The sequence below is a fragment of the Acomys minous genome (assembly GCF_964271855.1).
Source record: "Acomys minous genome assembly, chromosome: 3".
NCBI lineage: Eukaryota > Metazoa > Chordata > Mammalia > Rodentia > Muridae > Acomys > Acomys minous.
In genome coordinates, this window is record NC_140485.1 from 83695490 (window position 1) to 83716367 (window position 20878).

The 20878-nt window shown below is 49.6% G+C and overlaps 2 protein-coding genes across 4 annotated transcripts in view; one reads left to right on the forward strand and one right to left on the reverse strand.

The window, feature by feature from the left end:
- Positions 1-14950, forward strand: part of TTLL9 (tubulin tyrosine ligase like 9) — a 48144-nt gene extending 33194 nt beyond the window's left edge. For all 3 annotated transcript variants that reach the window (XM_084776033.1, XM_084776031.1, XM_084776032.1), the window contains 6 exons: positions 471-558; positions 5494-5552; positions 6396-6592; positions 8596-8709; positions 9227-9351; positions 13103-14950. In XM_084776033.1, the coding sequence (XP_084632159.1) occupies positions 471-558; positions 5494-5552; positions 6396-6592; positions 8596-8709; positions 9227-9351; positions 13103-13179 (660 nt within the window). In that variant the 3' untranslated portion in view covers positions 13180-14950. The remainder of the gene's footprint in view (positions 1-470; positions 559-5493; positions 5553-6395; positions 6593-8595; positions 8710-9226; positions 9352-13102) is intronic.
- Positions 14951-15078: 128 nt separating this feature from the next.
- Positions 15079-20544, reverse strand: PDRG1 (p53 and DNA damage regulated 1). Its single transcript, XM_084776083.1, has 5 exons — positions 20353-20544; positions 19311-19386; positions 18243-18317; positions 16428-16508; positions 15079-15856 (listed from the first exon to the last, which is right to left on the reverse strand). The coding sequence occupies exons 1-5, from the start codon at positions 20437-20439 to the stop codon at positions 15774-15776; spliced, it is 402 nt and encodes a 133-aa protein (XP_084632209.1). The 5' UTR covers positions 20440-20544; the 3' UTR covers positions 15079-15773.
- Positions 20545-20878: the final 334 nt, after the last annotated feature.

Sequence of the window (20878 nt, forward strand, 5' to 3'; positions counted from 1 at the left end):
CTCCTCCTCCTCCTCCTCCTCCTCCTCCTCCTGCTTCTCTCTCTCTCTCTCTCTCTCTCTCTCTCTCTCTCTCTCTCTCTCTTTCTCTCTCTCTCACAGTTCTGCAGGTAACCATAACAAATGTACTGAGCGCCAGGCCCCAGCACACAGCAGGGGCCTCTCATAACAACTCAGTCAACTCAGTGAGGTCCTTGGGTTTCAGCCTCCACTGAGAACAAGGACTCACAGTGTCTCAGGCTTAGCGCATCCTTCAGGACCTTGAGGTCCCGGTGGGGTGTCATGCCTGGTTGTATTTTGTTCCTTTTGCACACCTAGGGGGGAAAGGGGTGGAGCCGCAGGGCGGGAGCAGAGGAACGATTGAAGGCTGCTGTGGAGAGAAAGCGGGCTAGAGATAAGGCAGGTAAGGAAACAGCGGGCATGGGAACACTCTGACCATCGCTGCCCTTTTCTCTCTCCCTCATCCCCGACAGTACATCCCTCTGCGAGCTTGGCTGTACCGCGATGGCTTCGCCCGCTTCTCCAACACCCGTTTCACACTGAATACCATCGACGACCATTGTATCCTCCCCATGAGACCCCTTCCAGTCCCCAGTCCCTTCCCATAGCCCCCCCCAGCTTCTCCACCCCCAGAATATATGCCAGATTCCCTGGGGCCTGAGCACAAGGTCCCTACATAAAAGAGCAACTCTCAGGAGAGAGCTCTGCTCAGGGCAGCACCCCTCAAATGTCCCTGCTGTGTGGTGGTCTGCATGGGTGCCCACACTGGGGTTTCCCCAGGTTGGAGCAGACAGGTTGAGCTTTGCAGAGCCGCTGCATCCTTTGGCTCCCTCAGGGCGCTCATTCATTCGTTCCTCCTTCTTCACCGTCCTGTTGGCAGAGACCAAAACTCAGATACCACGCTGTTGTGCCAAAGCTAGGGGAGGAGGGCGTGTGTGAGACTGGTGGGAGTGTAAAGAGGTATCAGAATGAGTCGCTAGGTAACGGCCAGAAGCCAGACGCACGGACGCCTAAGCCAGCCCCCCCCCCCCATCAGTGTGTATGCCACAGGCACACCACCGCGTGGGAAGAAATGAGCAGGAAGGTTGCACGTGGCATATCATTGATGGAAAGCAAAACCCAGGAAACAGGACAGGAGGTGCATTTATACATCGGGACAGGATGAAACTGGTCAGAGGAAGGAACATGCTTTAGATACTGATGTTAAACAGTCTCCAAGAAAAAAAAAACATCAGCAACAGGTATACACCCATTCAGGCCAAACTATATCTATGTTTTCTTTATTTGTCCATAGATATTTCTGAATGACAGACAGGAAACTGGAAACAGGCTGGGAATATGGCTCAGTGGTAGAGCCCTTGCCTTATATTTAAGGCCAGAGATTTGATCCAAACACTGCCAAAAATAAATAAATAAAATAAAATAAATTTTTAAAAAGAAGAAGAGAAAGAAGAAAGGGATGGAGGGAGGGAAGAGAAACTAGACACAGAAACTGTCTTAGGGAGGAAAAATGAGTGGAAAGGAGACTATCTCTTTACATACATTCGCACACACACGTGTATGTGTGTGGATGTGTGTGTGTGTGTGTGTGTGTGCGTGCACACATGCACATATATATCATTTTTACTTTTGAGCCAGGCGAATGTATTGCCTATAAAACATACAGGGCCCATGCCTGTAATCTCAGTATGTGAGGGAGTTGAGGCAGGAGGATTATGAGTTTGGGGCCACTCTGGGCCATAAAGAGACCCTGTGTTAAAACAAAACAAAAACAGGACAAAGCTGTAGCTCAGCTCCCAGAGTGCGTTCCCAGCACGCACAGCACTCAATAGACAGGCGGTGAGGACACAGGCCTGTGATCCCAGCAGTGGGAGGGTGGAAGCAGAAGGCTCAGGCGTTCAAGGTCATCTTCAGCTATAGAGTGAGTCAGGGGGCTAAATGGCATGACTGCGCACAGGGGCAGCACACTGGAGGACTCCAGCCTGTGCTCTGAGCCAGCCTCCTCTGTCTGCACTGGTTTCAGCTTTCAGCTGAACCGTGAGCCTGAAGTAACGCCCTTGCATGGCCCACCCCTAAGACTGGGTGTGGGCCCTCCTGCACACGCACTACAAGTTATTTTCCTTGTTTTGGTGACTTCATTTCCAGTATGTTAATTTTACCCTATGATTATACCAAGCATTTGCCACATGTGTGCCACCATCTTTCTTTGTATTGCTGCCTTGTTTTTATTAAAATCAAGTAACATGCACAACACATACAGCAGTGCCTGCAGGAGTCACCCCTCAGTAAACGCCATTTCGGAGTGTTATAGCCCTCTGTATCCTGAGGACATGCTGAAGACGAGCAGCCCTTCCCAGGGGCCCGCTTCCATCTAACAAGGCCCCACTCACTAAATATTCACACTGAGTGAATGCGCAGCACTTTCCGCCATTCTCTTAAATGATTTTCAATTTCTTAAAATTAAAATATGCAGAAAAGACTACAAAGAAACCCTAATGTCAGGGTCTCTCACTGGCCTAGTGTTCCCCTGTTCTGCTAGGCTGTCTGGCCAGCCCTAGTGTGCTGTCCCTATTCCCCAGTGCTGGGACTACAGCACATGCCACCGTGTCCAGAGTTGGTTGGCTGGCTAGTGTACGAGACAGCATCCTCCCCTGCATCCCTGGCTTGCCTGATACTAGACTGGCCCTGAACTCACCTGTCTGTACCTCCTGAGTGCTGGGATTAAAATATGTGCCACCATGACTAGCCATTCCCATATTTTTACCCCTGTGGCTTCTGGGGATCAAACCCAGGGAGGCATGCCAACACTTTATGACCAAGCTGTCTCCCCAACCCTAAACATACCAAACTTTAAACTAAATTCTAGTTCACAAAATAAGAAATGCGATGATCTTAACTTTGGTATATGTAATATAAAGTTTACGTGCAAAAATCCAAGCATATATACAAATACAGATACAAATACAACACAACTGAGGCCTGAGTGCTGGGGTTATGAGGCAAGGATCTGCATGGCGCCAGCAACCTGCTGAGCGCGCCCAGGTACTGAAGTATTGAGTTGCCCTGACAAGGACATGTCTAATAAGACAAGTGCCATGTGGAAGGTTGCTGGGTTAACAATCCCACTTTTTGGATAAATTCCCACTTTTTGTCCCCAGGAGATAATAAATCTTACATGTATTGTTAGATATTAAAATATACTATTCCCCCTAGGATTTATTTATCCTTTTATTTTTGAGATTATAATTATGACATTTCTCCCTTCCCTTTCCTCCCTCCGAGTCCTCCCATATGCCCTCTTAGCTCTTTTTCAAATTGGTGGCTTCTTTATTCATTAAGTGCTGTCACCAACTTCCACGCTTTAAAAGTGTTTTGTTTAGGAAGCAGTATGAAAGGCCACGCATCAGTAATTAATTTATTAGCTCTGAAAAACACAGAGGCTCAGAATTGGGGGAGGACAACACTTCCAACTGTATGTGATTCCCACCTTATGGTCATTTCTACAAATAATGCACTTTAACAAAAATAACAAAACGGACTGAGGCAGTGAGTGGCTCAACAGGTAAAGGTGTGGGATACACATATGCCACACATAATAATAAATAATAAATAATAATAATAATAATTTATACAATTACTACAGCACAAAATTTTGATTTTGATAAAATCCAGTGTATCTATTTCTCCTTGTGTGGTTTGTGCTTTGGCAGCCTAAGGGGCTCTGTCTGAGGTGACAGTGACTTATCCACGCATATTCTAAGAACTTTTAGTTTGTCTTTTTGTTTGTTTGTTTGATTTTGTTTTTCAAGACAGTGTTTCTCTGTGTTAGCCTTGGCTATCCTGGACTTGCTTTGTAGACCAGGCTGGCCTCAAACACACATCAATCCGCCTGCCTCTGCCTCTCAAGTGCTGGGATTAAAGACGTGTGCCACCACGCCGGGCGTCTTAGTTTGTCTTTTATATAAAATTTTGCAGTGCATTCAAAGCCGATTTTGCCTGTAGTGTGAGGAAGGAGGATGACTTATGTATCTCATTAGTTAGTCAGTTTTGCACCTGGCCACCCAGGTGTTCCCGCCCTGCTTGTGGGAAGGATGCACCTGTGGGTTACCTTGGGATCCCTTTGGAAATCATTTAGCACAAACAGAAAGGCCCCTTCCTGTTCAGTGACTCGTCATGTGTTCACTCTTCTGGAATAGAGAAGGAAAAACAAACCTCTCAGATAAATGCAAAAGAAAAAGAAAAAAGAAGACCTTGGAAGAGTTCTAAAGATGACATCTAGGAAATTCACACTAACAGGGTCTCTCATGATCTGGGAGGCTGGAGCTGCCCTGCCCTGCCCCATGTGCAAGGGACAAGCAGAAATGTGATGCAGGCAAACTAGACTCAGGCAAGGGACCAGGAGCCTCTCCTCCCCATCCCACAAGTGTCCTAATTAAGTCCTGGGATGTTATGTCACATCGAGAGACTTGAGGATCCACACTGGGTAGTCCTGGGGGAAGGAAGCCGAGGGAAGGGGTTTTGAAGGGCTGTCCCCCGTCCTCTGAGCCTCACCCATGCCATGAGGATTATGCAGGGGCAAATGAAGTGTTTTGTGGGTCACGGCGCCACTGGAGGTCACAATGGTGGTGATATGAAAGGCCAACTCTCAGGCCTGGGCCCTCAGCACCACCCTGACTCCTGCAAAGGAGCCACCAGGCCAGTCCCCTCTGTATTGGTCTCTGTCCTTGAGTTGGAAATGGTAATATAGTCCTCTCAGCTCTGCCAAGCAAGCACTCAAGAGGCACTTCAGCTAATCCCTTGCATAGCCCTGCGGGGCCACTGTGTGCTATTGTACACTCCCAGTCAGCAGGCTGCTGTCTTAGGTTTCTATTGCTGTGGTGAAACACCATGACCAAAAGCAAGTCGGGGAGGAGAGGGCTTGTCTGGCTTACCCCTCCACACTGTGGTCTGTCACTGAATGCAGTCAGGAGAGGAACCTGGATGCAGGAGCTGATGCAGAGCCCGCAGATTTGCTCTCCATGGCTTGCTCAGCCTGCTTTCTTATAGAACTCAGGACCACTAGCCCAAGGATGGAAACACCCACAATGGGAAGGGCCCTCCCTGATCTAGCACGAAGAAAATGCCAAACGGCTGGATCTTGTGGAGTTTTCCATCTTCCAGAAAACTCTAGTTTGTGTGAAGTTGACATAAGATTGGTAAGCACAGCTGGTAAACAGAGGGCCCGCCCAGATTGTTCAAGAATCTCCAGCCCCTGAGATGTACCCAGGACTTGTCCCATGCATGTAAACTGTGGGCTGGATTTTTGTTTGTTTGTTTGTTTGTTTGTTTTGGTTTTCTTGTGTTTTTTTTGTTTTTTGTTTGTTTGTTTGTTTTTGTTTTTAAGCTTTCCCTATCAACTCCCAAGCCAGGGCCAGTCTCAGTTCAGTCCCTGGAGCAGCAGGGAACATGGATGCTCCCCTCTGTCCACACTAGCCCTTGACCACCAACCTCTGCCAGATGTTCACCTCACCAACGTTGCGGTGCAGAAGACATCTCCAGACTATCACCCAAAAAAGGTGAGGAGGCTAGGGACCTGCCTTCCTCCTGGTCCAAGTGGGAGGGACAAGCAGAGAGACGTGGAGCCCAAGATAGGCCACAGTTTACTTCAGAGAAGGCAGGGTCACTCACCCTTCCCATCTGCAGAGCTAGGGCAAGGCTACCGTGGAGAGAGACTTGGCATGAAGCTCAATATTTGAATGTCAAACTAACTTACACCTAAGCAAAATGTGTTCTGTGCTCATATCTCAGGTGTCTCTTACTGATCAACCAACCCATCAGTTGGTATATTATATAGATATTCTGCCTATCAATCATCAATTTACCTATATATCTCCCTGTCTTATCTATCTATCTATCATCTATCTATCTTTCTTTCTTTCTTTCTATCTATTATCTGTCTGTCTGTCTATCATATACAGCCACCTATTTACCACTAATCCATATGCTAGCCCGAAAGCCAGTACAACTATAGAATTCTCAGACTTCTTGTAGCTAAGGGCCAAAGCAGGGGACATTGATGAGTGAGCTCCCAGCTCACACTTACTCTCGTCTTTTCCTTCCCCTGGTTCATCTTATATCACGTAATCCTAGGAGCAGAAGCTCGCTGGCTGCCTTTCAGCCCTGAGAGGTGACCAGTGCACTCTACCAGGAGGAGTCACCTATGTAGGCCACGGCCCATCTTAGCTATGTGGGTAGATCTTTGCTCTAGAATGAAGTGCCCACCCAAACTTCCCAGTCCCAGGGCTCAGCTGGAGTCCCTCCGCCAGGCTGAGGAGCTCTATGAATGGGGTCATTTGAGGATCATCAGGAGGGCGCCAATGATGTGGACCTCCCTCCTAACCTGACTGCCTGGGTCTAAGGGCTGCAAGTGGATGATTCAGCGCTTCCGGCAGTACCTGGCATCCAAGCACGGTCCTGAGGCCGTGGAGGCTCTCTTCCGTGACATGGACAACATCTTCATCAAGAGCCTGCAGAGCGTGCAGAAGGTGATCATCAGTGACAAGCACTGCTTTGAGCTGTATGGTTACGACATCCTCATTGACCAGGACCTCAAGCCGTAAGTGGGCAGTGGCCCAGGGAGCCAGGGTTAGGGAGGTAGGTCATGGTGGGCTATGCAGACCAGTGCAGACTACTGTGGTTTGATTCCCAGCTCTGCTGCTTCCTAGCTGTACAAAGTCTGCCATGCTTTCCTTTTCTGTGCCCCAGTTTGCCAGTGTGTAAACTGGGGCTGATCAGAGTGTCTGCTATTATGGGACTGTTAAAGGGATAAATGATGGCTGATTGGTGGAGGCCTGTTCTAAAGGGATTTCTACCAACTGTTAACTGATTCGATATTGCATGATCTATCTATTCATAGATAGATAAGATAGACCATAATAAACAGAAAGAGAGAGAGAGAGATGGAGCAAGAGAGAGAGAGAGAGAGAGAGAGAGAGAGAGAGAGAGAGAGAGATGGGGTGAGATACAAAGGAGGGAGGGAGGGAGAGAGAGAGAAAGAAAGAGAGAGAGGAAGGAGAGAAAGCGAGCACCAAGTCTAGCTGGGTGAGCCAATGAGTTTAAGTGGGCCTGCTTTGCTCTCAGGAGCATGGCTAAGCAGTTTCAAAGAATGGAAACTGGCTGGCAATGACACCACTGAGGAAGAAGAGCACCCTCATCTCAGAGGAGGCCTTGTGAGCCTTCATCCCTTTTCACAAGGACTGTGAGTGGGCCCAGTTTTGTGAGGGTCTCATGCAGGAAGTCAGAGCTGTCTGACTTGGAGACAGCATTTGCTGCATCCTGCGGTGGCGGGTGGGGGGGGCGGGATACAGCATTTAACAGCACCCCTCTTGTTGCTGTGGCTCTTAGTGTTCTTTCTGCCTACTCCTCCACAGTGTTTTCTGAGCCTCAGGGGAGTGAAAGAGAGATCTGACTCTTTTCTCTTAGCGCTAAGCATCAGGCTGCAATGCCACTGAAATTGTTGCTATTCTTTAGCACCCACGAGTCTCTGCAGTAACCTCAGTCATCTGCAGAAAGAGGCTTCCCTGGCTGGGTCCAAAGAAGCAACAATTGGGGTGTATAAGCATCTAGATTTGGAAGCTGTTTTCATGGGCTATGTGTCCATTTAGCAAAACAACAGCAGTAGCTCCCAGTAGGGCTGACGCCCTTCCAGCTATGGGGTTTTGTTATGACTGACAGTATCAAACACAGAACCCCTCCTGGGGAGAGGGCCTTGGCAATTAGAGAATAATCTCACCCCATTGGGCCACTGTCACCCCAGTGGGCACATCTTCCCTGGCATGCTAATGGTACTAGCGTTCTGTACCTACACTCAAGCAAGTTGTTAACCACACCTTCTACCAACCTGCACAAAAGCCCGCAACCCCACAAGCACTAACCAGCAAGGAGGGAGCATCCAGGCCCAGTCTGGCTTCTCCACGTCCTGCAACCAGAGAGCGGTGTCTCCAGCAACAGGGTCTTAGCATCTAGTCCTGGCATGCAGCGATAGCTGTGTAACAGCTGGCCAACAACTCAGGCGGGTAACCCACCCCAGCGCTAGATTTTTTTATTCAGTGATCTTAGAGCTTCCAGGAAGCTCTTTTCTGCCCACAGGTATAGCTTTAACCATTGTTTTTGTTTGTTTATTCTATTTTTTTAAAAAAAGATTTATTTATTACATATAGTGTTCTGCCTACATGTGTGCCTGCAGGCCAGAAGAGGGCATCAGATCACTATGTGGTTGCTGGGAATTGAACTCAGGACCTCTGGAAGAGCAGATGGTGCTCTTAATTGCTGAGCCATCTCTCCAGCCCTGTTTGTTTATTCTTAAATATTTGCAGACGTTGGCTGTTGTAGGATTTTTCTCTATCACCTTGCTAGGTATCATTTTCACCCAACTGTAGAGCTGTGTGAAGCCTTTGCACCCTGTATCCTCCCTTGGGTGTGCTCGCACATCTTTTGGATGCTTTTCTAAGGTGTGAGACACTCAGCGCTTTGCATTACATCAGGAGACCTTTTGATAGAAGGTAGGCTGGACCCTCTGACAGCGCCCCCCCCCCCCACAATTTCCCCTGCCCTCCCCAGGTGGCTCCTAGAAGTCAATGCATCTCCCTCACTGACGGCCAGCAGCGAGGAAGACTATGAACTGAAGACCTCTCTGCTGGAAGACACCCTGCATGTGGTAGACATGGAGGGCAGGTAGGGTCCCGTCTGTGCCCTCTCAGTGGCAGATGGGCTCCGGTCAAGGATGAGAGGACTCAGAACCTTGAGATACATACTTCATAGATGGAGAAACTGAGACATCCATGGGCCCAGGAACTCAGTGTAGCTAGCTCAGTAGTTCCTCAAGTTTTACTGACTGTGTGGGACCCTGGACCAGTCACTTCCCCTCTCTCGGTTTCCTCATCTGTAGAGTAACTCGTCAAGACAATCTGTTAAGCACCTCGCTCACGGCACTCACTAAGAAGCTGCTTACCACCCTGACGCTGTCTTTGGGGACGGAATACAGGGATTCAGGGATGGATGGGTGAATCCCTGCGTGGAAGGACCTACTTTAAGGCAGAAATGACAAAATAGCACTACATTACTGATGGGCAGTAGGGAGGGCCCCCTGAGTAGTGGTCCCATTGCACATTTGCATGGCGCCTGGCTTTGATGGCACTGGTGCTGTCTTAAAGCCTCACCAGCTGCGTGTTCTTTACCTCCGCATCCCCAGGCTCACAGGAAGGGAGAAGAGAGTCGGGGGCTTCGACCTCATGTGGAATGATGGCCCCGTCAGCAGAGAGGAGGTGCCTTCTGACCTACTGGGAATGGGAAACTTTGTGACCAACACTCACCTAGGTATGCTGGGCCAGACAGGAAGTGAGTGGGGAAAAAAGGTCATAGGGAGGAGTGCAGGTGTGCTGGGGGCGGGGCTTGGCATAGCAGTGAGATGACGTAAATGCAATCCGCAGCACACCAGCTGTGTGCCTCAGGCAAGCAATCTGACCTCTCTCCCGTAACACACAGATGAGTAGTGTCTTACAAGCCTCATGTCCAACCTTCCGCCTGGGGAACCTCACAAACTGAGCTCAGCTAAGGGTAACAAGCAGTAAAGGTGGACCAACACAAAATCATATACTCACTTAAGACATTTATGAGATTTTTATTCAGTTGTGTGTGTGTGCACGTGTGCATGTAACTCTGAGTGTGTGTCTCTGAACGTGTGTGTAACTTTTTGCACATTGCTCAAGTGTGGACTTTATAGGTGACAATGTCAAATGGTTGGACACTCCTGGTAGGACCTTGTGCACCGTAGTGAGAAATTTCTGAGCTGTCAGGAGGAGGATTTTAAGACTCAGGTGGGGAACAAACAATCATCAGAAAAGTTAGGCTGCGAGAGTCTTCGATAAAGTTAGTATAGTATATACAATGTGAAACTTTTCCCAATTATAGAAATTCACACTCATTGTAGAATATTTGAAAACTAAAGAAGGAAAATTTAAAACACATCCAGACATAACTATCATTAACAATCTGGTGTTTCCTTCCAGAAACACCAGAATATGCATATATTCATATTTTTGTAAATCTGGCACCAGACTGGCGTTGGGAGTCCCACTTTTCACGTGGCATCTCTCCACTCAGGAGTACAAAGGCCGTCCCATGGGAAGCACACGGTAGCCAGGGCTGTCTACGCACATTATCACATTTCATGTGGCAGCGTCTGTGATCACCCTACGGACGAGGAAATGTCCAAAGGTTGCACAAACCGCAGAAAGCTGTTGCCATAGCGATGGACCAGCCTGAACCCTAATCCTGAACTCTAGACTCTCCTAGTCTCAGAAGACTTATGAGGCAGTTGCCAGCGTCCAGTGTTCAGCAGATTTCATCTTTTCACTTTTCTAAATAACACTGGGGTGAACATCCTTTCCCGTGAGACCCACTGAGACAGGCTATTTCCTGCTTGGTCCCTGGAAGCCAAGTCCCTGGACCAAAGGGACAGACTCGCAAGGAGTCCAAGGCTTGCTGAATTCATTCTTATTTTATGTGAATTCCATTAATTGCTGAGGAGACTTCCACTTTTCGTTTGCATTTCCTCTTTTTCCTGGGTTTTTGCTGAGTTTTCTGTTTAATAGTAGACTACTTTTATGAAGGGACATGAAGCAAGTTCTTGTGTTGGTTTGGTGGCGCGTCACCCAGCTGTCATTCAGCTCCCTGTGTAGCCAGGGTTATCCTGAACTTCTGATGTTCCTGTTTTCACCTCCTGAGTGCTGGGACCACAGGTGTGTGCTGATATGCCAGGTTTTCATGTTACCAGGACTTGAACCCAGGACCTCATGCACGTTAGGCAAACCCTCCATCAACTGAGCCACAGGTAGCCCAAGCTGGCCTGGAACTCTCTATGGAGCTATGGCAGAGATTGAAGTCTGTTCTTATCCTCCTGCCTCAGCCCATGAAGTGCTGGAGTCATAGGAATGTGCCACTGTGCCTGTACACACACACACACACACACACACACACACACACACACACACACACACACACACACACTTTTTCTTTTCTTGTTTTTCTTTCTACTTTTTGAAACAAACCCTCACTATGTAGCTCCAGCTGGCCTGGAGACCAGGCTGGCCTCAAACTCACAGAGGTCCACCTGTTTCTGCCTCCAAAGTGCTGGGATTAAAGGTGTGTGCTGCTATGCCCAGCCTGTACCTGTTTTCCTCTGGGCTGCCCATATTTTTTTTACTACATTTATAGAAAATGTTAATGGTCAAAGATACCACCCCTGTCCCACCCTGATGCATCAAACATAAACATTTCCTCAAGTTTCTCCTTTGTTGTTTTACATTTTGTTTTGTGGCTTCTTTAAATTTTTTTCTTTTTTGATACAGTGTTTCACTACGTAGTTCTGGATGGCCTGGAACTTAGTATGCAAACCAGTCTGGCTTCAAACTCACAGAGATCCACCTGCCTCTGCCTCCTGAGTGCTGAGGGCCTGTTTCTTTTATGATGAGAAATTTCATATCTTTTCAAAGAGTTTAGTATAATTTAGGACTGGGCTTGGCTGCACGCAACAAACTCCAACTAGTAGTTAAGTAGAAAGGGGCTGACCTAGCCACTAGGGAGGTTGACGTAGGAGGATCACAAGTTCATGGCCTGCCTGCACTGTAGAGTGGGTTCACGGCCAGTCTGTCTCAAAGAGGGGTTATAGCAAAGTGGCAGAGTGCTTGTCCAATATTCACAAGACCCTGGGAGGGGGTGTGGGGAGAGGGAAAGGGAGTGGTGGAGGAGGTGTCTCAGGCTACAGAGGGTGAGGTATGGCCGAAGGGACTGACGTCATAGTGTTGCGATGCCTGGATGACTCTCCTTGCCACACTCAGCAGGTTGGCCGAATGCTCAGGTTGTCTCCTGGTTGCAAGATGGCCAAACTCTGAAAACTGCAGGTGCCTGTGTGACTGAAGCTATGGTTGGTTTGCCAGCACTCAGGCAGAGCAGACAGAGGCTGCTTCTGTAGAGGAATGTGTTCTAGGACACGGGGAAAGGTTAGCCAATAATCCAGTGATGGATCTAAAACTCCACAAAAGAGTTTGGCACAACGAAGGATCCAAAGCATTAAAGCAGGCCCCCCTGGAGTCACTTTGGGAAGTACCAAGGATGCACAGTGTGGGGTTCTGAAGCTTGGCAGCTGGGACAGTCTTGGAGGCAAGGGTGGAACTGAGATTACTAGTCAATTCTTGTGGTCATGGAATGCCAGGTCACGCCAGTAGCACCTATGAGTGTCATAAATGTGCCTGGCTAAGATTAAAAACTGGAGTTTCCTTAAGAGCCAGCTCTGAAGGCTGGGCATGGTGGCACATGCCTTTAATCCCAGCACTTGGGAGGCAGAGGCAGGCAGATCACTGTGAGTTTGAGGCCAGCCTGGTCTACAAAGCCAGCCCAGGACAGCCAAGGCTAACACAGAGAGACTCTGTCTCGAAAAACCAAAAAAACAAAAAACAAAGACAAACAAAACAAAAACCACTAAAACAAAACCAAAAAAAGAACCAGCTCCGAGACCCAAGCAGGGAACAGGTTTCCTCGTGACTGTGTAGGGGAGGCAGCTGTTGGGCGTGGTCTGCCTGGGCCACCCTTCCAGGATGTACTGGGTAGGGGATGTAAGCTAGCATTTAACTAAGCAGCAGGCGCTGCTGGCTTTTGTGTTTTCACTAAGCACAGCCAAGAACAATGCAGTCTGTAGAAGCAGGTGAATGTGACTCTGCCGCCACATAATCTCAGCTTATCTCCGTTCTGATACTCATGCAACTTGGGGTAAATGACAATCTGAGTTTCCTGGCTACACATCACTCCTGTGAAGGCTCACCAAGCTCATGGTGGGGGGGGGGGGCAGTGCCTCTGAAATTGCAGGTGAACCACCCCCCCAGGCAACTTAAGCCTTCACTGAACTCACTCTGCAAGGCAGGTGGGGCCATCCTGAGGAAGCTGAGGAGAGCTGAGAATTGGTCCAGTACAGGAGGGGGCCACCCATGGCCACAAAATTCCTGCTGCCCATTTCTTATACCAGCTAGTGGGTACACAGGCCACTCCAACCAACGCGCCATGTTCTTCCTAGGCTGCGTCAACGATCGGAAGGAGCAGCTGAGGCAGTTGTTCTGGTCCCTACAAATGCAGAAGAAAGCTTCTAGCTGATCCCAGCCAGGAGGCATGAGGACCTGGGCACGTGCCACCCCGGCCTCTCGCAGCAGGTCTCCAGCACAGCTCAGGATGCCGCTGACATTTTGATGTCTCTTTGGTCATGGTGAATGGTCCTCTGGGCTAGGAAGTTTGTCTTTAAGCTTGCAAAATAAGTGATTTTAGATTGTCCACTGGAGGTCTAGGGGAGTGCCAAGCCCTAAGTCTACCCTGTCCTATATGAAAACCATGTGTCTCAGATTAAATACACCATATGTGTTTTAATCTGTGTCTCAGATTAAAATGAGAAGTGGGAAGGCACCCTGCTTAGCTAGGGTCTCTGGGAATACCCACCTCTCATTTGGGGCTTTTGAATTTTAAAAAATCAAAAAGTGAGGCTACAGTGATCAGGCAAGGTCACAATGGGAAGTCAGGTACCTTAGTATATTCTGCTCAGAGGCTTCCCTTATAGTCTGCGAAGTGACAGTAAGCCTGGGCTGGGAGGCAACTTACCCCGTGGAGAAGGCAGCTTGACCTACCTTCTGAGCCGTCTGCCTACAAGTGCAAACCTGACTGCCTAAAGTAAGCCGGAAGGAAAATCTGGGAAAGAACAGCAGCAAATCAAAAAGTGAACCAGCTGGCCTTGGGAGGCTGGGAGCCACTCGGGATCTGCATCCCAGGGGTTCCCTAAGCCCACCCCCTCAAGTGTGGACTCGAGGTTCTTGCTTCCAGAAATCAGAGCTGATGGCTCTTTGATAGTACCCTGGCAGAAGCAATATTCCTGTGGAGAAATTATATGCCAGGCTGACCTACCAGATAGCTGCCATCAAAGTGACTTGTTTTCTGTTTTTGTACAGGGTTTCTCTCTGTAGCCCTGGAACTTACTCTGTAGACCAGGCTGGCCTCGGACTCACAGAGATCCATCTGCCTCTACCTCCCAAGTGCTGGGATTAAAGGTGTGTGCCACCACTCCCGGCCAAAGCGAACTGTTGAGTTTGTATTTTATTCATATGGTTTAGAAGTTCAGCAAAAGGGCAGGTAGACGGAACATCTCCCTGTCACCCTGCGGTTTGTCTGGATGGGACCACACAGCATCTATGTATAGTCTGTAGGTCACACACTCTCGGCCCATCTCAGCTTGAGCTATGCTGCCACCTTGCTCTCTGAAGGTGTGGTCGTCTAACTAGACCCCCAATGCAGACATGCAGCTTGGTCTGGGTCTACCACAGGAGTGTCTATAAACCCCCAAAAACAAGCCCACAGGCACAGGTCAAATTTGCCTTACATAAAGAAGGTATTTTTCTTGACCAACCCATTTTTAAATAGTCCCTAAAGGCATCAGCAATATTTAAAATATTTGGCTTAATTCTAATTTCTAGTTCCTCTCCTACTTGTTTTTTGAAATAGAGTTTTTCTACATAGCTCTGGCTGCCCTACAACTATGTAGACCAGGCTGGCATTGAACTCAGCAATCCCCTGCCTCTGCCTCCCGAGGACTGGGATTAAAGCGATGCGCCACCACGCCTGACTAAGGATTTGCATGAGTGTTTTGCCTGTATGTGCATATGCGTGTACATGTGCCATGCATGCCTGTGGAAGACAGAAGGTATCCAATCCTCTAGAACTGGAGTTACAGTTAGTTATAAGCCGCTCTGTGGGGCGGGGAATCTAGCTTGGACCTCCAACAGAACGACAAGTGCTCTCAACCCCACAGCCACCTCTCCAGCCTCTACTTTCACTCTAGTAGCATCAGCTTGTTTCTGATCTAACTATGGGCCAAATGCAATGGGGGTGACAGACAGCAGTCTCTATTCTTGAGGCCACACATTTTAAGGCAGGAGCCACTTCCTTTCTTGAGTAGCATTCTAATAAAAAGGCAAGGCCTTGGCGAAGGAGAGTGAGGTGACAACTCTGAGCTTTGGTTTGTTCGGTTGATGTTTATTGAGCCCCTGGGAACAGGGGCCAGTTTTGCTCTCACACCACATTCACACTATGATCTCAGGCCGATGCTCTATGTTGAGTCACACTAGGGAGGATGCTGTTTGCTGGGCCAGTATCTCAAGAGCAACCAGAGAGGGTAACTGGCAGCACCCACTACAGACAACCAGCAGGAAAAAGGATAGAAGAGCAGTGGGGAAATGTGTCTACCCTGCAGCTGGTGAGGAACACCTAAGTCTGCTTCATACAGAAGTGAACTGTCAGTCTCTTGTTTTATTCCAACTGTCACACACACACTGCCTGAAAATGCCTTGCCATGCAGAAAGCTGGAATGAAGCTGCCGGTCCACTCTCTCCCTCCATCCCTGAGCAGGCCCATCTGAACAGCAGGCTACTGTTGAGAAGTGTTGGCTACAGCCATTCCACACCCCCACACACCTACAGATGGCTGCCAGGGTCTGTCAATAGGTCTTGTGTCCAAGCACTGGTGGCCTGGCCACGCACACAGAACAGACTAAGGGTTCTCTCTCGTCACAAAGCAGCCAAGCACTACAAAAAAAGACTTTGTACAGAAGCCACATTCCTGATGCTGTCCCCTTAAACAGACAATCCTGTCCCTGCAGGTCTCAAGGCCAGAAGGACCTAGAGGTAAAGTCCCCCATCCTGCTGTGAGCCTCATCCTTTCAAGATGACCTTGAGGGCTTTAAGCTCATCCTGGTTGAGGGGGTTCAGGTTAAAACCCTTCAGCTCTGGTTTTCCTGCAAAGAGAAGATAGTCACGATCAAACTGGGGCCCCTGCTGCCTAACCTCCTGCTGGCTCTGGAGCCAGGCCCAGGAAAGTGGCTAACACTGCATTAATGCTGCCAGCTCGGCATGAGGAGTGCAGGGCCGGGCCTCAGATGCTGCAGTGCACAGGCTGATACACAACAACACTGCTGCTGAGCCAAGGACCTGCCAAGTCATGACTGCCGCCCAGACCGCCACATTCAGAGCAGGCCTGGGATCTAATGTGTTCAAGTTTACTCATGAGCTCTGACCTCTGACTGAACTCTGGTGAGTTCCTCCTGTGCTAGCCACCCTGGCATACCCCACCAGGCAGGATCACCCCAGCCAGCTCTCAGTGCCTGGGAAAGGAGTTGTAACAAGAAGAAGCTCCACAAATCGCCATGGCCTATCTCTGAGCAGCTCCAGACAACGGCTGTTTGTCTCCCACTACCCACCTGAGCGGCTTTTTACACGCACTCTCTAACATTCAGTGCTTCCCCCACCTCCACCCCATGTCTAAGCCTCCACCCCATGTCTAAGCCTCCACCCCGGCTAGGCCAATACCTTGGGCTTCAAGGAGGCGGTTAACTTTCACTTTAAGTTGACTGCGGAGCCTTTCTATTTCTTTATCCAGGTGTTCCTGATCTGAAAAAAAGCATAGCAGGTGGACAGGACAAGGTTATGTTACAGAGAGGGCCTCAAGTCTCTACCTAACACCCTTGGGAGCCAAGGCTTGTAGTACACAGGAAAGAAAAGATGACCTCAGAGACCATCTGAGGAAGGGCTAAACACAAGAGGGACACTAACTACCCACGTCCCTGAGCTGGCCCAGAGCAAGGCCTGACACTCAGTTATCCAAAGTATGCTAAGTGGTTGGCTAAGAAACCTTACAACCTCAAGTTCCACCAAGGCCCTGCGAAAATGTGGCCTAAAGTAGCCAGTGGGGGAGCTTGGTGCTCTAGCATGACCTAGTCAGTCATGGTGGGTAGGGAGGGACAGCCTACTGTCACCACAGAGTGCACTGAGGAGTAGTGACACAACAGCACAGGCAGCCATCGAAGTTTGATCACTCAAATGCTGTGAGCCGACTGCCTGGTCTCACTTCCCACGAGGAAAGCCCTGACTACTAGCCACGCTTCACAGCCTTGGCAATGGACTTTTTTCTTACTATAAATAAGAAAGTGTCCAGTTGGCACAGCCATATCCATATCCACTGGTAACGGCAAATGTCATGAAGCCAGCACAGCTGTTTGGAATGGTTCTAGCAAAGCTGAGCCAAATACTGCAATTGCTGTTATTCGCTCTCTCACTTTTGGTTTTTGGTGTCTGTGTGTTGCATTCTTGGGGACTTTCTGCATTATGATTCGTTTTGTCTTTTCCTGAGAAAATTGTATGTGTCTTTCTAGGAATATTCTAAAATGAACTTTATCTGGCCCTATTTGGAAGTCTTCCTTACGCCCTGGATATCATTAAGCACAGATAAGCACACAGCTAGATTAGGCCATCACTCCAGGAATATTCTTGAGGTATCTGCCCCTGAGCTAACTTGAACAGCATAATTGGTGCAGGGTAAACAGAGACAATAGACAACCTCTGACTGGCCAAGAGAACAGGTCACAGATTCAAGGTCTCCTGTAACAGTATAGGAATGCTCAGTGACGCAAGCACTACACTGCAGTGCCACTGCTGAGCAGCTGGGGGACTTCCTATGTTGTTGTTGATTTTATTTATTTTGTCTGAATGTACGTGCATGGCTGGAGCATCGAGGACAACCTGAGCTGGTTCCCTCCATCTACTATTGTGAGTCCTAAGAACTGAACTCAGCTCATCAGCAGGCATGCTTACCCGCTGAGCCGTCTCACCAGGCCTCCAGGAAAACGGACTTGGTTTTGGTTTTCTTTAAACAACTTTCTTTTCTTTTCTTTCTTCCTTTCTTTCCCCCCACACAGGGTTTCTCTGTGTAGCCTTGCCTATCCTAGACTCTCTCTGTAGACAAGGCTGGCCTTGAACTCACATGAATCCGCCTGCCTCTGCCTCCCGAGTGCTGGGATCACAGGCGTGGGTCACTGTGCCTGGCTCAACAACTTTTTAATGAGGAAAACAGAACTGTACGTCAAGCTCAATGTCAGGTCAAGCTTTGGTATCGCAGCTCCCTTCTCACCAGTAAGTAAGAATTACACTGGACATTCTTCTTATCCTGACTTCACAACTGTGCTGTGTAGAGGCGCTGCTTACAGATGAGGAACTGACCCACTGTGGCTGAGCAGGAACCAAAACCACATCAGTTTTGGTTCTTAGTGCGGGATTATGACCCAGGCTGGTGGTGGTGGCGGCGGTGGTGGGGTTAGCCATGTCCTGAGCCGTCCCAGGACACCTTACCTTTCTGGATCATTTCCTTTGTCTTAGGGTGAGGCATTTTGATGAACATGTTCCCAAAGCAAACCATCACGTCATCTGAAAGAGTAAACAGACATTTATTCAACACGTTTTGCTCTCTTTCTGAAGCGCCTGCTGTCTGCCAGGCGTCGTTTGGATGTGAAGAGCATAGCAGAACAAGACAGTTCCTGCCCCCGTGGAATTCAACGTCATAGCAAAAGACGAGGAATAAACAAAGTTGTTTTCCACCTACTGCTAAAAGTAGTTTGAAAACTAAAGCTGTGTAAGAGTGCTGGGAAACATCAGAGCAGAGGGCAGACACGTTGAAAGTTGGGATGAGGTTTCTGTGCACATGTGACATCCAGGCAGGGACCTGAGGAAGGGAGGGCATCTCCCCTATATACATCAAGGAAGACAGAGCCAGGCAGAGGAAGGGCAACAGCCGGATCAGCAGTGCTTCGGTGTCAGGAGCAACCATGAGACCAGTGAGTGGGAGGGCGGGGCTCACATGGTGAGTGTGTGTGAGGCTGGGTCAGGTGGGGCCCGGCAGAACAACTCTGGGTTGAGCTGAGAAGCCCGCAGAAGCCTTCATTACGGCCTGAATGCTGTCTACCTTTCCAGACTGCTTTGTGCTGTCCCCCTCCTGTTCATACGGCCACAGCACAGCCACCTGGCCTCATCTGACGAGCCCCAGCTCCTCCCTCCTAGGCAGTCAACACCCGCCCACCGTAAACTCACAGTTTTCAGTTATGCGCCCGCGCTGCTCGTCCTCGTGTGGAACATACGGGCAGATCTATTGCTTTTAAGTGGCGCGAGCACTCTCAGTATCTGCCAACGAGTGATGAGCTAATGGCCTGTCACTGAAGTGAGCAGCTAAAACCCTGAGTGGCAGCATATGCCTGACCTGTGACGCACGCTCACTCCTCTTCTACACAAGCTGTTTTAGTTTCCTGTGAGACTGAGTCACACAGTTCCAGCCTCCGGCCTGGAGTTTACCAGAGACAACGATGCCCTTCAGAAGAGAACTTGAATGGGCTCCCCTGGGCTTCAGTGGGGGACATCACAACTCACCGGAAGTGCTCAGGTCCTTCTGTAGGGCCCTCAGGCCCTCTCGGTTCTGATTCCTCTTGGTGTCCAGGTCTACGATCTGAAAGCAGGAACAGAAAGGAGCTCAGCTGCCCCTGCCCCACTCTGAAGAGACACGGCATCTTTCCTGGCTAACTGCCAATGTCTTGCCTCTTCGCCCACTACCGTCCTCCAGAGAAGGTGGCTAGGAAAAGGTTTACAGATTAAGAGTCATTTTGTATCATCCATTCAAACGTGAGGGGGTATCAGGGTCACCAGGGAGCTGAGTGTCTCCTCTAGACAGTGACCACTGACAGTTTCTTGCAGATAACTCTTGCCAGTCTCACCACACACCCAACCACACAGAACAGCGCAGCTGTGGCAGGACACCACGGTGACAGCTGCTCAGGAGGTGACTTCAGGGCTGGAGTATACAGGAATCCTGCACCTTGTGAACCACCGCGCCTTCTCACTATAGACCACAAGGACTCACTATGACAGCTTTTGGAGAACATCTCCAGAGTGTATTTCTCAGCCCGTCACTTCTCCATCGCTACCATCTGGCTAAATCCAGATCACCTGGATCATCTGCATGGTTCCTTGCACTCTAGGGAGCAGCCAGCGAGACTCTTAAAAATCTAAGTCCCGTGCGTACCTATAATCCCAGAACTCAGGAGGCTGGAATTTCATGGCTATCCTAGACTACAAAGTGAGTTCGAGGCCAGCCCAAGGTACATGAGACCCTCTAAAGTTTAAGAGTCTAAACCAACCGATCAATCAGTCAATCAAAATTCAAAGATAACATCCCCAGCACGAACGAGAGAGAACACATGGGGCTCCGGATAACGTTTGGGAACGGTGTCGGGGAAGCCGCCCGCAGAGGGTAGGATCCGAGGAACCAGCAGGGCCATGGGGAAAGGAAGGCAAGTGCCCAACACAGAACAGGCACTCTCTCTGCGCCAGGCCACTAAAGGCAGTCACGCCGGCAGGCCAGATCAACTCCCTCCGAGCCGGCGCGCTTCCGTAAGGCGCTCGCAGCGTCTCTCACCTGCCGCTTGTCAGACAGCACCGCCTCTGCCAACTCCTCCACCTCGACTAGGTACTGCAGCACCCGCTCTGCCTCGGGGGACAGCATGGCGCCACGCACCTCTTAGGAACCTCTCGTACCGCTTCAAATTCGCCTCGGTTACTTCCGCGCACGCACTTTGCGGGGACTTCCGGCGCGCCTGCGTAGCGGGGACGGAGGGCGGGGCGGGGTGGGGTTAAAAAACACACACACACACACACACACAAACCCTCACTGCCCTCACAGTGGAACGCATGCGCATCAGCGGGGCGCGGGGAGGCGGGGCTAGCTTTGGGAGTGGGGTGGGAGCGCCCCCTGCAGGCGCTGGGAGAGCAGGCCAACGCTCTGCTGCTTCTTTCCTCCAAAGGGTTCTTGAGCATCCACCCTGTGTCAGATTGGGTGTTGGGAACGCGGCTGTGAATAAAGCATCCCGATTCTAGGAACGTCATCCTAGTGGGAAGCAGAGACCACTGATGGGAAAATAATCACATAAAGGTAGCGATAAGGG